Raw genomic sequence first — 13,385 nt, forward strand, 5'->3', positions numbered from 1 at the left:
ACCTCTCAAATAAGAAAAACTACCTAATTACACAAACATTTCTACCATATTTGTCAATTCTTTATATAGTTTGAAATTGTAATAATTATATATTTTCTCACTAATTAATAATTTCATATCAGATTTCAAGTCAGATATTAGATATATGTATTTTTTGCTACCATATACACTGTGAAATAAAGAAACATAGCGCGAGAGGCCAAAGCGAGATAGAATGAATACAAACGAGAGTCATATACATGTGGATCACACTAAATACATGTATCTGAGATGTCAGATACATTCTGAAAATACAGATAACATATGGGAGAGAGGCGAACACGAGAGTTAATAATCTTATATACAAACGAATCTACTTGAATACATTATCAAGAAAAAAATATACGTAATTTTGACTCAATATATCTAAACACATAATATACTTGTATTTGAGGATCAAAATCTAGCACAAATGATAATTTCGAAAACTCACGGAAAGTGGCCCAAAAAGCCTATATAAGGCCCAAGTCCATATATAAGAAGGTTTCTTTTTCCCGCCACCATTATCTTCCTTCTTTATTTTAAGGGTTTTTCAGAATTTCACTTTCTTCAGTGCAAATTCGAATTCGAATTTCAATGGCGACGCTTTCATGGAGGCACCATACGCTAATTCAAGCTCTACTCTCTCGTGGTCCTCTCAAAGAAAAGGATTTTCAATCTATATTCACCAAAATCACCGGCAAATCCCCAGGTTTTTGTTGTTTTTTTCGATTTTTTTCGCTATTTAGTTCGATCGGCTTTCGGTATTTTGAGTTTAGTTTCAAGTACCCAATTGGTAGTTTAGTTTATTCTCATCCTTGCATTGGATTTTTTACTTAGTTGTGAAATTTTGGTTTTATTCTTCGTGTTGTTGCTGAGTTTTTGTTTAGATATTTGGGGGTTACTGTAACAATTTCAAGGACCCAATTGCATGTTTAGTCATTTTCGTCCTTGTATTGGATTTTTACTTTGATATGTTTTCTAGCATAAGATTTAACTATCTCATGGGCTATTCTCGAAAAAAGGAGGAGGAATTATTGCTTGTGGCTTGTGGAAAAGGGTTGAGTTGAGTAAATCTGGCTTAGTATGAACGAAATTATAACTATTGATTGATTGCTGAAAGTTTTAGCTTACTGGATACAAATTGTTTGTTCTCGAAAATTCGTTTATTGTATTTTTTTGTGAATCAACAGGGCCAATTGCTCTGTGTTTTGGGGGAAGGGCAAATCCTTTTTGAGTTTTAGTTAATTTTCCTTTTCGGGTTTGGTTCTTAAGGCAGGAATCAAGTGTTTAAAGATTCTGATTTGGAATTTTTTGTTTGTTTTCTTTGGATACAAGTATCATCATATCTGTTTAGTTTTCTAATTAGCATGTTAAACTTAAACTGAAATAAATAAATAAAATCTTGTTTGGTATCTGTGTGAAAACATATTTGTTTCTGAAACTAATTTATGTCTATAATCCAGGTAATCATCAGTCACTATTCAATGAATACCTGAGAAAGATAAACGGAGAGCTTGCTTTTGTTCAGTTAGAGCTACGGGCATGTAGAAACCAGTATGACGGACATGTGCATTATGGTGTTGTCAACAATGTTTCGGATGAGTCATCCAAACTTGGAACTAAATTTTCAGTTCCCCAGATTGCTTTCTATAAAGGCATTGTGAGTTTTTCCTCCCTTTCTTTTGAACTGTGTCGAGAATGTCCTTAGTTGTTATATAGCAATCCTGTGTCCATATGAGGAAGTATCTACATATTTTTGTCTTACTTTGTGAGAGGGAATAGGATGTAAAATGAAAATCTTCATTAGTCTATGGAATAGAGAACAAGAGCTAATAAGGTTGCATTGAATATAAAACAAAACTGCCGAATGTTACTTTTCTTTAACCTCCTTACCTCAGCTCAAAGATGATAGGAAAAGGGAGCTTGCTGCAAATTTTAGCTGGCAGTTCCACAGAAAGGAGCAAAAATTGTTACTTTTCTTCCTTTCCAAGTCTGAGCTTGAAAGAAGATCTACATGTTATTAGTCCTCTAAAACATAGAACTTCATGCTTAAGCTTCATAGTAATGAATTGTTTATAAACTTGCAACTTATGTAATGAATTTGATATGGGAATAGAGCAGCTGATGCTAGCCTTTTGTTCAAGTTATAGTACAAACATGAACTCATCCATCTTCTAGGAATAGTACTAACAACAACAACATACCTAGTGTAATCCCACAAGTGGGATCAGGGGAGGATGGTGGGTACGCAACCTTACCCCTACCTTGTAGAGGTAGATTGGTTGTTTCCGGTAGATCCTCGGCTCAAGTGAAGCATATCAAAATCAAGTATGAAAAGTAAATATAGTAGTGAATAAGCCATGCTGAAAATAATGGAGAAAAGAACAGTAGCAACACAAATAATACAATAATCGAAGCAAAAAACACAAGTAATAGAAAGCATAATACTAAGTTCAGTTAAATTAGAGTATTTTGGAGCTGACTCATGCAATCTAGTTATATACAAAATAATATTCAGGAGTCCCATTTGAAATCAAAAGTTGAAGTTGGTTGATCATTTACTTCATATTAGCTCAAAATGTGGTTAGGGGAAAAGATTTGGTAGGCTTAGTTTACTTCTTTCTAATCTTGCTTCCTTTTTTTTTTTTGGAGAACGAATTATTTGCTTTCCTTTTGTACGATGAATTTAAACTCACTTACTGTTGTAAAGGGGAGGGTCAAATAACTGAAATTTGTTGGCTTCAGTAATTGATGTTTTCTCTAATCGACTAAGTCTCGGTCCTCAACTAGTTGGGATTTACTATATGAATTTTCCATGCATCTGTCCATTCTTCTCTATTCAGGCTCATTTCAATCAATTATTGAGTAAATTGCATATTTTGAGGTAACTTGGGGTCTCTACAATTGGAGGTTCTCTAATTCCACTCTTATTCCAACAGTTTCATAGAATTTTCTAATGAGAATAAAAAAAATCCTGAAACCGTTGGGCCTAATGTATCTGTACACAATAAGTCAATAACTAAGGTTTACTTTTAATGATTTGCTTATAATTATGTCTTTAACTTAGACTGGTTAGTGTTTCTTAAAGAAAATAATATGAATATACGACTGACATAAATTATTTAATGAGATTTATATGGTCACTGTATAAGTGCAGATTGAAGCAATTGTTCAAGATGCGGCAGCTCAGGGATTTATATCGACCATTGATGCACTGAACATGCGGCTCGAAAATCAGGTTTTCTTACTTCCTAACGATAAATGGTGGATGTGGTTCTGGATTTAAAAAATCTGTATAAACTTTGTAAATTTGCTTGTTGTTAGATCAAAGTTGTAATTGTAATTACTATTCTTCGGTCAACAGTTTCTAGCTGGAACAGAATCCCAATCTCAGGGAAGTTCAACACATATTCCTGCAGCGTTTAGAAATTTTTCAATGTCTCAAAAGGAGAGGACCCTTGAGGAACTTGCGAGGGACCACTGGCTTTCTCTGACAGATGGTAAGATAGGACTAGGAGTACGTTCATTCCTTGATCTCAGAAGTTGGTTTCGCAGTAATGAGGTTCCTGCATGTGAAGTTTGCAATGAAGCTGCTGTGAAGGTCTATTCTTCTCTTCAACTCTATGTTCACTATAGCACAAATTTTGCCTTTCAAATTGGATAACTTTTATTGCCATTTTAGCTGTTAACTCACATGGTCTTCCTATATACTGTACTTTGGTTTGATAATGTCACTGCAAACATCAGAAAGATGTTTATGTGTCTATGATTAACTATATGTCTGCTAGATCATCCTATTGATGGTGGTATGATTACTTGACCAGGCTGAGCTTTGCAAAAATGAAGGCTGTAATGTTCGTATCCATATGTACTGTCTGAGAATGAAGTTCTCCAAAAGCAAGGTTTTCTTCTCTCCTAGTGTAACTTTCCATAAATTTCCCATTTGTCACTCAATGACTGAATCTTGCCCTTTTATTTTTAGCATCAACGAATTGAATTATATATATGTTTTCCAATCTTTTGATGTTGAATCCTCTACCATAATAGTTGCATTCCTATTAGTGTCCATGATACAAGTTTAATCCTAGACTTAGAAACAGAAGAATGTGAACCCCCTCCTCTTAAATGAGATTATTCTGGATATACACATAAAAGATACTATTAACTAAATTTGCCCGACGTATAGGCAATCAAGAAAGCTGCATGATTGAACATATATTTAACCTACATAAAAGTGAGCTAATCCAAGTATCCAACCAATCCTGTTATTTCAAAGGGAAAACACTGCAAAGTTGATGATCAACACTCATCTATGCAGGCGATCGATGAACTAAATTCTTGTTGAAACCATAATTTGCAGGCCGAAAAAGTTTGTCCTGGGTGTGGGACAAGATGGCATTATAACATTGCAAAAGTAGAAGCTTTGGATGAAGAAGAGGATGCATCTGCTCCTCCTGAGAGTCAGCAGCCTCGTGAACCCTCAATGAGAAAAAGGCCAAGGACCCGTGCAGTTATCGACTCTGATACTCTTGAGCCTGAATCATCTCAAAGTACAAGGCTGACTCGACGTTCTGTCCGTCTGAAGAGTTCAGGTTAACAAATCTGGTTTGCTAGTTTTGGTGCTCATGTACATCTAAGTATATGAAAATGGATATATTTTTGCACCCTATAACCAAACACTAACTTATGAATGTAGATTATAAGAGTATCCAGATTAGTATCTTAATCATGGGTTGTTTTTTGTTTATATCCATTAGTTTCTAAGGGTAGCTCAAACGATTGTTCATGTACCTTTATCCTTGAAGGCTCAAAAGTAAATGCCCGTTTGCTTATGCTTTCTCATATGAATCTTTTGCCTCTAGCTATTGAGGATCCCATTTTCATACATGATAAAAAATCATTGAGGTACTTGCGCAATGATTGAAAGAATTTTTGTTTGGAGCAATCATCGCGCAAGTACCTCAATGTAAATGTCCATAACAAAAAAATAATCTTCAGTTATATAGCTTTTTTATGAGTTAATTGTCAAAACATGTAACTATCACTTCTTTTGCGAGTTTCATATCCTAACTATCACTTGTTCCTTTTTTTTCTAGCTGAATCATCACCGTCTATGTATTAAACACACCTTGAAGTTAATTACACCAACAGATGATGACAGTTTAGGTAAAATAAAAAAGAAGAGAATTACACCAACATCTCATAGTTGGGGTGTTAAACTCTCAAAGCCATCCACAAATGGCACTCTTTTTCAACAAATCCTACAATATTTTCATACCAACTTCATCATTGAATCCAAAAGATTACAAAGGGGTAACAACAGAAATATACTAAACACACATAAATTAATTACAAAACTAAGATATACATATTTAAGAACTAGCAAAAATAAAGCCTCAACACTAGAGATTTACAACACCAAGTGGTTTCCTCGTCTCGTTCATTTCCAGGTTAAAATCATTCAACACGACCAACCATATCAATAAACTTCCAAGGGATAAATGTCTGAGCATTCAGGTAGGCCACACTCTTCGAGAATTGATGATATAGTGGTAAGTTCTGAAGCTAAGGCATAAGAAGATCATGAAGCAACTCACTCGAAGGTTCAAATCAATCAAAACACTTGACTTGGCAATACAACTCTAGCCAAGAAAATATATAATTACAAATGCATAGCATTTCACTCTCTAACTTCTGAGCATGGTGTTGCATTTCGCGATGAAAAAACAATTTTGTTCAAAGAAAAATAAGTTAGAGAAATCAACACAATGCTCAAACAATAAAGTGAAAAGTTATGCACTTATAACGAAGTATTGTCTTGGCTATAGTTGTATTACCAAATAAAAGTGGTCAATTGATTTGAACATTCAACTAGGTTGCTTCATAAGCTTTTTTTGCCTCATCTTCCAAACCACTATATCATCAATTTCCGAAGACTGATCATTGTGATCTAAGAAAGCAGCTTGTCTTACACATGCCCTGGTCGTACAAATAATGTCTTACTGCCAGCACAATCTGGTAAACGTTTTAGGGAGAGGCATAGCGCCAATTCCTTCAAATGAGCAATAAGCTTTTATCTTTCGATTCCATTCAGCAACGTCATACTTTTTTGGGCACTTGCAGGAGTATTCAATCGATTGGCTCCGAGATTCTTAATATGGAAAAGACCTAATAAATAATTTCAAATAAATCAAAAGCTTCACTCCAATATGGAAAGTGACAGGCAAGGCAAGTAAAGCACTGGAAAACAGAGATCAATGACATTTAGTCAAGTACCAATTCAGAAATTATTTGTAAGAATATACACAAACTTTGGAGAACATAACACAATGATTGAACTTATCTAGTACGGAATAATGATAATATTAATAACGACAATTTTAGGGGTCGTTTGTTGTGAGGGATAAAAATAAATAGTGATGGGCTAAGAAAATAGTGATGAGATTAATTTTTTGTATCTTGTTTGGTTGCCATGTTTGGGATAACTTATCCCACCATTTATAGCATAGTGATGGGATAAGTTATCCTAGAATAACTTATTCCCAGCCAAACGACCCCTTAGTCTATTAAGCTTATAATGGTTGTTATCAGTTCCCTACCAAAATCATATCATTTATAGTAACAAAGCCCAATAGAAATAGTGGCACAAACAGACTTCTAAAAATCTTTCTATCTCAGTATATAGTCTTATCTTTAATCTGGAACATTGCTTGCCTGATATAACATACTCACTCTGTTTCAATTTGTTTTTCCAATTTTGACTTGACATAGAGTTTAAGTGACACTTTAGAATCTTATGGTCATAAAAAAGATATATCAAATGCCAAAAATACCTTTTAATTGTGTGGTTTTAAACATGTCATGTGGAAAGTTGGAACAAAATAATTGTCAAAAAGGAAAGAGATACTTTTTTTGAACCAAACTAAAAAGGAATGTAGGACAGACAAATTGATTCAGAAGGAGTATAGTTTTTAGGGTCCTTAAATTGAAAAAGACTTGTTGGTCTTTTTTAAATGGGCAAATAGCAGTTTTAGTCCTTATATTATAAGTTTATTCCAATTTTGGTCCTTGTATAATTCGACTAAGCATAATTAGCCTTCAATTAATATAAACATGCGATTCTGATTCTTCAAACTAATTTAAGTTAAAATTTTAATGATTCCATTAAGTTTTAACTTTTTAGTTAGTTTGAAGGATTAAAATTGCATGTTTATATTAATTGAAGATTAATTATACTTAGTTGGATTACCCAAGGATCAAAATTGGAATAAACCTACAACATAGGGGCCAAAATTGCTATTTGCGCTTTTTCAATAGGAAAGGGACTCAAATTAGTGTTAAGAACACATATTTTTGAGGTCTCAATTTTCTTATTTACACAAAGCTCACTTAAGTCTTGAATGCCGAAAGGACAAAAAAGATGTGTTGGTATTTTTTAATGGGCAAATAGCAATTTTAGTCCGTATATTATATGTTTATTCCAGTTTTGGTCCTTGTATAATTCGACTAAGCATAATTAGCCTTCAATTAATATAAATGTGTGATTATGATCCTTCAAACTAACTTAAGTTAAAAACTTAATGATTCCGTTAAGTTTTAACTTTTTCATTGGTTTGAAGGATTAAAATCGCATATTTATATTATTTGAAGGTTAATTATGCTTAGTTGAATTACACAAGGATCCAAATTGGAATAAACATACAACATAGGGGCCAAAATTGTTATTCGCCCTTTTTAAATAGAAAAAGGACTCAAATTAGTGTTAAGAACACATATTTTGGAGGTCTCAATTTTCTTATTTACACAAAGCTCCCTCAAGTCTTGAATGTTGAAAGGACACTTTAACCAACTTAGTGATAATTAAAGGTTTGGATTGGGTTGTAGTTACTAAAAACTTGTAGATATGTATAAGAACTCCTAATATTACAAAAGTTGCACTACCACGTTTAAATCATTTCAATTTTTCATCTCTTATCTTCTTCCTAATTTTCTTACAAGTACAATATTTTCTTTCTTGGTCTTTTTTTTTTAATTTTCTACTACTTCGAAATGTGTTAGAAATATATGAAGAAGAGTAGATTTGGAAATTTACTTCGTGACTCACAAAATTAACACAAGTTGTGTGAGACTTCTTTTTATTTCACAAGTTGGTGGACCCAAAGAGGAAGATTTGGGTCGCACTGCTTTGTGAAACAAAAAGAAACCTCACACAACTTACATTAGTTGTGTGAGACACAAAACAAAGTTTATCATGTAATTTGATGAAATAAAAGTTTCTCACAAACAACCAAAACATCTCTCAAGATAATTAAACATCTCCATAATGTTTCAAACATAAATTCTTCGAACATTCTTACTCATGATGTTGAGACATTATGTTTCAAACATTTGGAAGCAATGACATCTTTTCGAGAGATGTTTAAACATATCTTGGGTTGTTTGTGCAGAACAATGGCTTGAAAGAAGTAAAAAGCAATTAATAATTTGAAAATGGTAATGAATCTTCTATAATTTGCAGGTTTTAATATTAAACCACAAGTTCCAATTGTATAAGTTGTAGTAGGCAAAGTAGGAGAGTAAAGAACAGTGCAACAGAATTCCCAAATATGCCATAGGTGCAAAAATAAAGTATCGGAGAGATTAAGAATTTTGACACAGATAAGTACAAAGATCAACAACATATAGCAATTCAAAAGTCTTAAATAATACAGATAAAATGAGTATCGAGCATAAAAAAAGTTGCGACTATAATGAGTTACAAAAACAAAATAACATACACTCACACTTTCAAGAACTCAAATATATCATTTAACTCCCAATTCATGTATTTCTTATTTGTTCAAGCTATAATCTTACTGAGATTTGTACAAATTTAAGACACAACTCATTAACAAGTAACGCAAACTCCATCGAAAATATTGAAACTTTGTGAATTAGAAAATGCAAAAACTTTGTACAAATTTAGGACACAACTCATTAACAAGTATAGCAAATTAAACTAAAAAGATTGAACTTTTTGTGAAATAGAAATGCAAAGAGTTGGTACAAATTTAGGACACAACTCATTAACAAGAATTCCGATTCCGCCTCCTCTAACAACAACAACCACATACCCAATGAACTCACACAAATGGAGTCTAAAGAGTACAAAGTCTACGCAGACCTTACCCCTACTTCCACACTCACCTCAAGTAGTTATAAAAAGGGAAACCGCCTGTGAAGAAAACCCGGCCACTAATAAGGATAGGCAAAACCTAGTAGTTTTAGTTCAAATTCCTTATTAGTGTTGAAAAAAATTCATTCCATATATATAAATAATTTATTAAGAACCAAATAACAAAACAAAAACTCATAGTCCAAAATGCATGAACTAAAAATCCCAATTCCGCCTCAGGTAACAACAACAACATATCCAATAGAATCACACAAGAGGGATCCAATGTGTATAAAGTATACGCAAATCTTACATGTACCTCCAAACTAAGCTCAAGTACACCAAATCAAATCAAATAGTTATGAAAAGGAAAAACGACAGTCCAAACTAAGCTCAAGTACATCAAATCAATCAAAACGACAGTAAAGAAAACACGACAACTAATAAAACTTTGTTAATTAGAAAAATGTAAAAGAGTTCATACCAGCATTAGATGAATACAGATCTGATCCACAAAAACCATTCTTAGCTATGTTTCTTCCATCTGGGTATCATCGAAAATTCAAAATCAGTATTTTTTTGGTCTAAAGGGCTATAGATGAAACCACCGCCACTGGCACAAACATCGATGACGGCGGAATGGGTAGCTAAGATGCCGGCGCCGGCGGCGAGAACACCGATGACGGCGGCTGAAGTAGAATTCGCCACCTCACTAACTAGGACCCCCTAGTAATAGCTTTTATAGCGTTATAGGTGAAATTTCCTAGGTTAGGTTTTTAATTTATCAGTTACGTCAAGGCTCGTATTTCAATAAAATAAATATTATATTTAAATGATTTTAGATATTTTTTATAGATGAATATATTTCTTTTTTTCAAATAATCTGTTAGTGAAATCAATTTGAGCCATAAAAATAATCTAGATAAAATTACATATAATAGTTATTCCTTTCTTTAACTCTGGGTGTAATAATTGTTTAGTGTATCGAATTGCATGTAAATAATTTGTTTCACTATTTGGTCATTTGATACCCTAGTTATTATGGAATATATGGTCGTTTTGAATAGAGTATCACATAATTGTGGTATAAATTATGGTAGAAGATGACTATTGATTCTTGTATATGACCATTTGTTCTTGTAACTCTCAGGGTCATTAGTTTCTTGTAACTCGTGTAACATCTATCACATTAATCTACCCCTCATTCTATCTATTTATTATATGGAAGACTACTGCACTTATAAATATTGATGTTTCTTTCTTTGTGATGTATCTCAAAAAGATGAGAAGTGTGAAATAATATTGTAGTGTGTAGTAATGAAAGAGAGAGTTGAGACAAAGAAAATATTGTAAGTCTTCAACTATATTCACTATATACAAGAGAGTATCTATATTGAAGGAAGTTGTTCTTATGTGGACAAGTCGAGAGTTATACTGCAGGATCGGTGTAGATTATGTCTCATCGGGCTTGAATCTCCTTAAAGAGAGCGAGATATCCGCGCCTCAATCTAAAGATTTGTTTATTCATTTTTTATCATTTTATTTTCAACTGTAATATTTTGTATATGTGGTATAATACACCAACAAATGGATTTTCATACTTTAATTAGCAGTTCTCAATAGGCTTTATACCACAGATAGGTTGTTGAAGTGAATGATGATTGATAATATTGTGGATAGTGAATTATGTCAATAGAAACAATGCTCATGTTGAACCTATTTTTTTTTTGTAATTTTGTGCACCTTTTGTGTTGACGTGGCATCTAAATATCTCTCACGCGTCTCAATTGCGTGGAGTTACGGAGTGTGCCACGTAAGCCAAAAGGTGTACAATTTTTTTTTAAAAAAAATGGATTCAGGGGGTAATAGGACATTAGTTAAGTTAAGGCGTGTTTCTAGAATTTCGGTCATAGTCTAGAGGTGTTCTTGTAACTTTTCCCTTGATTTAACCTTATCCTCTAATTTAACTTTTAATATAATATATCTACTACATGTATGTTGTTATATTTTTAATAATTTTATATTACATTTTTAAAATTACATTTGATCTTATCATAAGAGAATTACCGATTATATGTTTATTTATAACTTAAATTTTATGATTACGCTTTAAATTCTACCTTTTCCCCCTCCAAACCTAACCCTTATACAAAACGCTTAATGCATGTTAGTTCTGATACTTAGTAATTTTATATTTCACTATTAAAATTATATTCACCTTTTGTTAATATAGTTTTTAATATAATTATATTTTATTATAATTTAGATCTAAAAATTATACATATAACCTCTATCAACATTTTTTTTTGTATCTAACCCTCTTTATTCCTACTCTAATCCTAACTTGAAATACTTTTTACGGTATTTTGTTAAATTTGCAATTTGACTGTTATTTTATCTTTGATTTTTCTCTATCTCAATAAAATTATGTTCGTATCTCTACATAAAATTTTAAATTATGTATGTTACCCTTATCAACACCTTTTTAACTTATAAGAATAAATACACACAAAGCTTATATGGACATATTAACATTTTTATCGATTCGTGACAAATAAATATTAGTAATGTGTCATAAAAAAAAGAAGCTTAAGTCATTGGCGATCTTTTAAAATTGTCCGCATAATTCACTTAGACACCTGAATCGAGACTTGTACCTATTGAACACTTTTACCCCTTTAAATTTGAACCATTTAAATTTTTTTGATAATAAGCTAAAAGTATGAAGTGTGTAAAATACACTCACGATAACATGACAATTTGACAAATTAAATAATGACATTTTGTATTTTTGAATCCAGAAAAATACTTTAAATTGTATTATAAAGTAAAAGAAATTTTAAAAAATAAAAATATCTTGTAACTTACCTACCTCTGCTATTCCATCGTATCCCAAAACTCTTCTTCCTCTAAGGTGACCCACTTCCAACACGGCAACCCCCCCCCNCCCCCCCCCCCCCCCCCCCCCCGCCCAAAACCCCCTAAATATGCTATTTTGGAATTATCGAATTATGCAAATAACTTTAAGAGACCGTTGTTGATGATTTAAGCTTAAAAAAAAATCAACGTTTTTTCTTGTATGGTTATGATATCACTCTTGTTGTAGGTTTTTATTCCTTGGAGCTCTTTCTATATATTATTTATCGTATTATTTTGTTATAGTGGTTGTTTCCTTTTGATATATTTTGTCATGCTTTATGTAGCTTTTGATATTGCTTTCTTCACCCTTGTTATTTTGTCGAGCAGAATATGTATTGTGGTAAAAATTATGTACACACCACCTGTTTTTAAATTCACTTGAAAGATTACACTGGTATGTTGTGTTCTACTTTACTGTCAATCAGTGTTTCGTATTAATTTTGAATTCAATTAATTTAAATTCACATAAAAAAATCTCATTTTAAATGTTAGTTGCGCAAAAACTATTTTTCTTTTAAGCCTCGAATTCAATATTAAGAATAACATTATATTTTTTTCCTGTTTTAAAAAGTAATTTAAAACACATTGATTGTGTAGTCAAATGAATAGTTAATTTGAAACCATAATAATAACAATAACAGATCTAATGCTTATAAGTGAAATTTGAATACAATAGTGTATACATAAATCTTTTTTTTATGAATATAAAAAATTATTTTTGAAAAATCATTGATCCAATAATTAATTTGAAATATAGCATTAAATACCACAGACATGGCATATGGTCCCTCTGACTAAAGTATTAAATTTGTTAGAAAGAATAGATCATGTGGGGTTCACAAATTTGAAAAAAATACAAAAAAAATAGGCCATGACTATATAGGAGAAATCAATTCCTCTAGGCTAATGACATTAATTTGTACTACAATTTTTTGACAAAAAAGTTTGAAAAAAAAATGCACAGAAATTTTTGTACTTGGTTAATTGTTTTTTTCTAAAAAAATAAAACACCTAAAATATCAGGAAATGTAAAATGAAGAATTTATTAAAAATATTCAAGATTTTATATGCAAGTATAAATAGTTTTTTGACTAATTTATAAATAGAATCTATATCTACAAGATAGTTATAAGATTAGCGTATACTACAGTCTCCCAAATCCTAATTCATGAAATTTCACTGAATAATTTTTTTTTATTATATACATACATATATAGAAGAGTAATTTGTCATATACATATAATATAAATATTTGATAAAAATATATAAGTAATTATCCTTTATTATATGT

The 13,385-nt window shown here is 31.8% G+C and overlaps 1 protein-coding gene and 1 long non-coding RNA gene across 2 annotated transcripts; one reads left to right on the forward strand and one right to left on the reverse strand.

Annotated features, from left to right (window-relative positions):
• The first annotated feature begins 540 nt into the window (after positions 1-540).
• On the forward strand, positions 541-4,835 carry LOC125853429 (uncharacterized). The gene is made up of 6 exons (XM_049533115.1): positions 541-730; positions 1,485-1,681; positions 3,179-3,259; positions 3,386-3,622; positions 3,846-3,923; positions 4,382-4,835. The coding sequence occupies exons 1-6, from the start codon at positions 616-618 to the stop codon at positions 4,616-4,618; spliced, it is 945 nt and encodes a 314-aa protein (XP_049389072.1). The 5' UTR covers positions 541-615; the 3' UTR covers positions 4,619-4,835.
• Positions 4,836-5,150: 315 nt separating this feature from the next.
• LOC125853446 (uncharacterized) lies at positions 5,151-9,916 on the reverse strand. Its single transcript, XR_007445167.1, has 2 exons — positions 9,660-9,916; positions 5,151-6,189 (listed from the first exon to the last, which is right to left on the reverse strand). It is a non-coding gene; the product is annotated as an uncharacterized LOC125853446 (long non-coding RNA).
• Positions 9,917-13,385: the final 3,469 nt, after the last annotated feature.

This window comes from Solanum stenotomum, chromosome 1 (genome assembly GCF_019186545.1).
Source record: "Solanum stenotomum isolate F172 chromosome 1, ASM1918654v1, whole genome shotgun sequence".
NCBI lineage: Eukaryota > Viridiplantae > Streptophyta > Magnoliopsida > Solanales > Solanaceae > Solanum > Solanum stenotomum.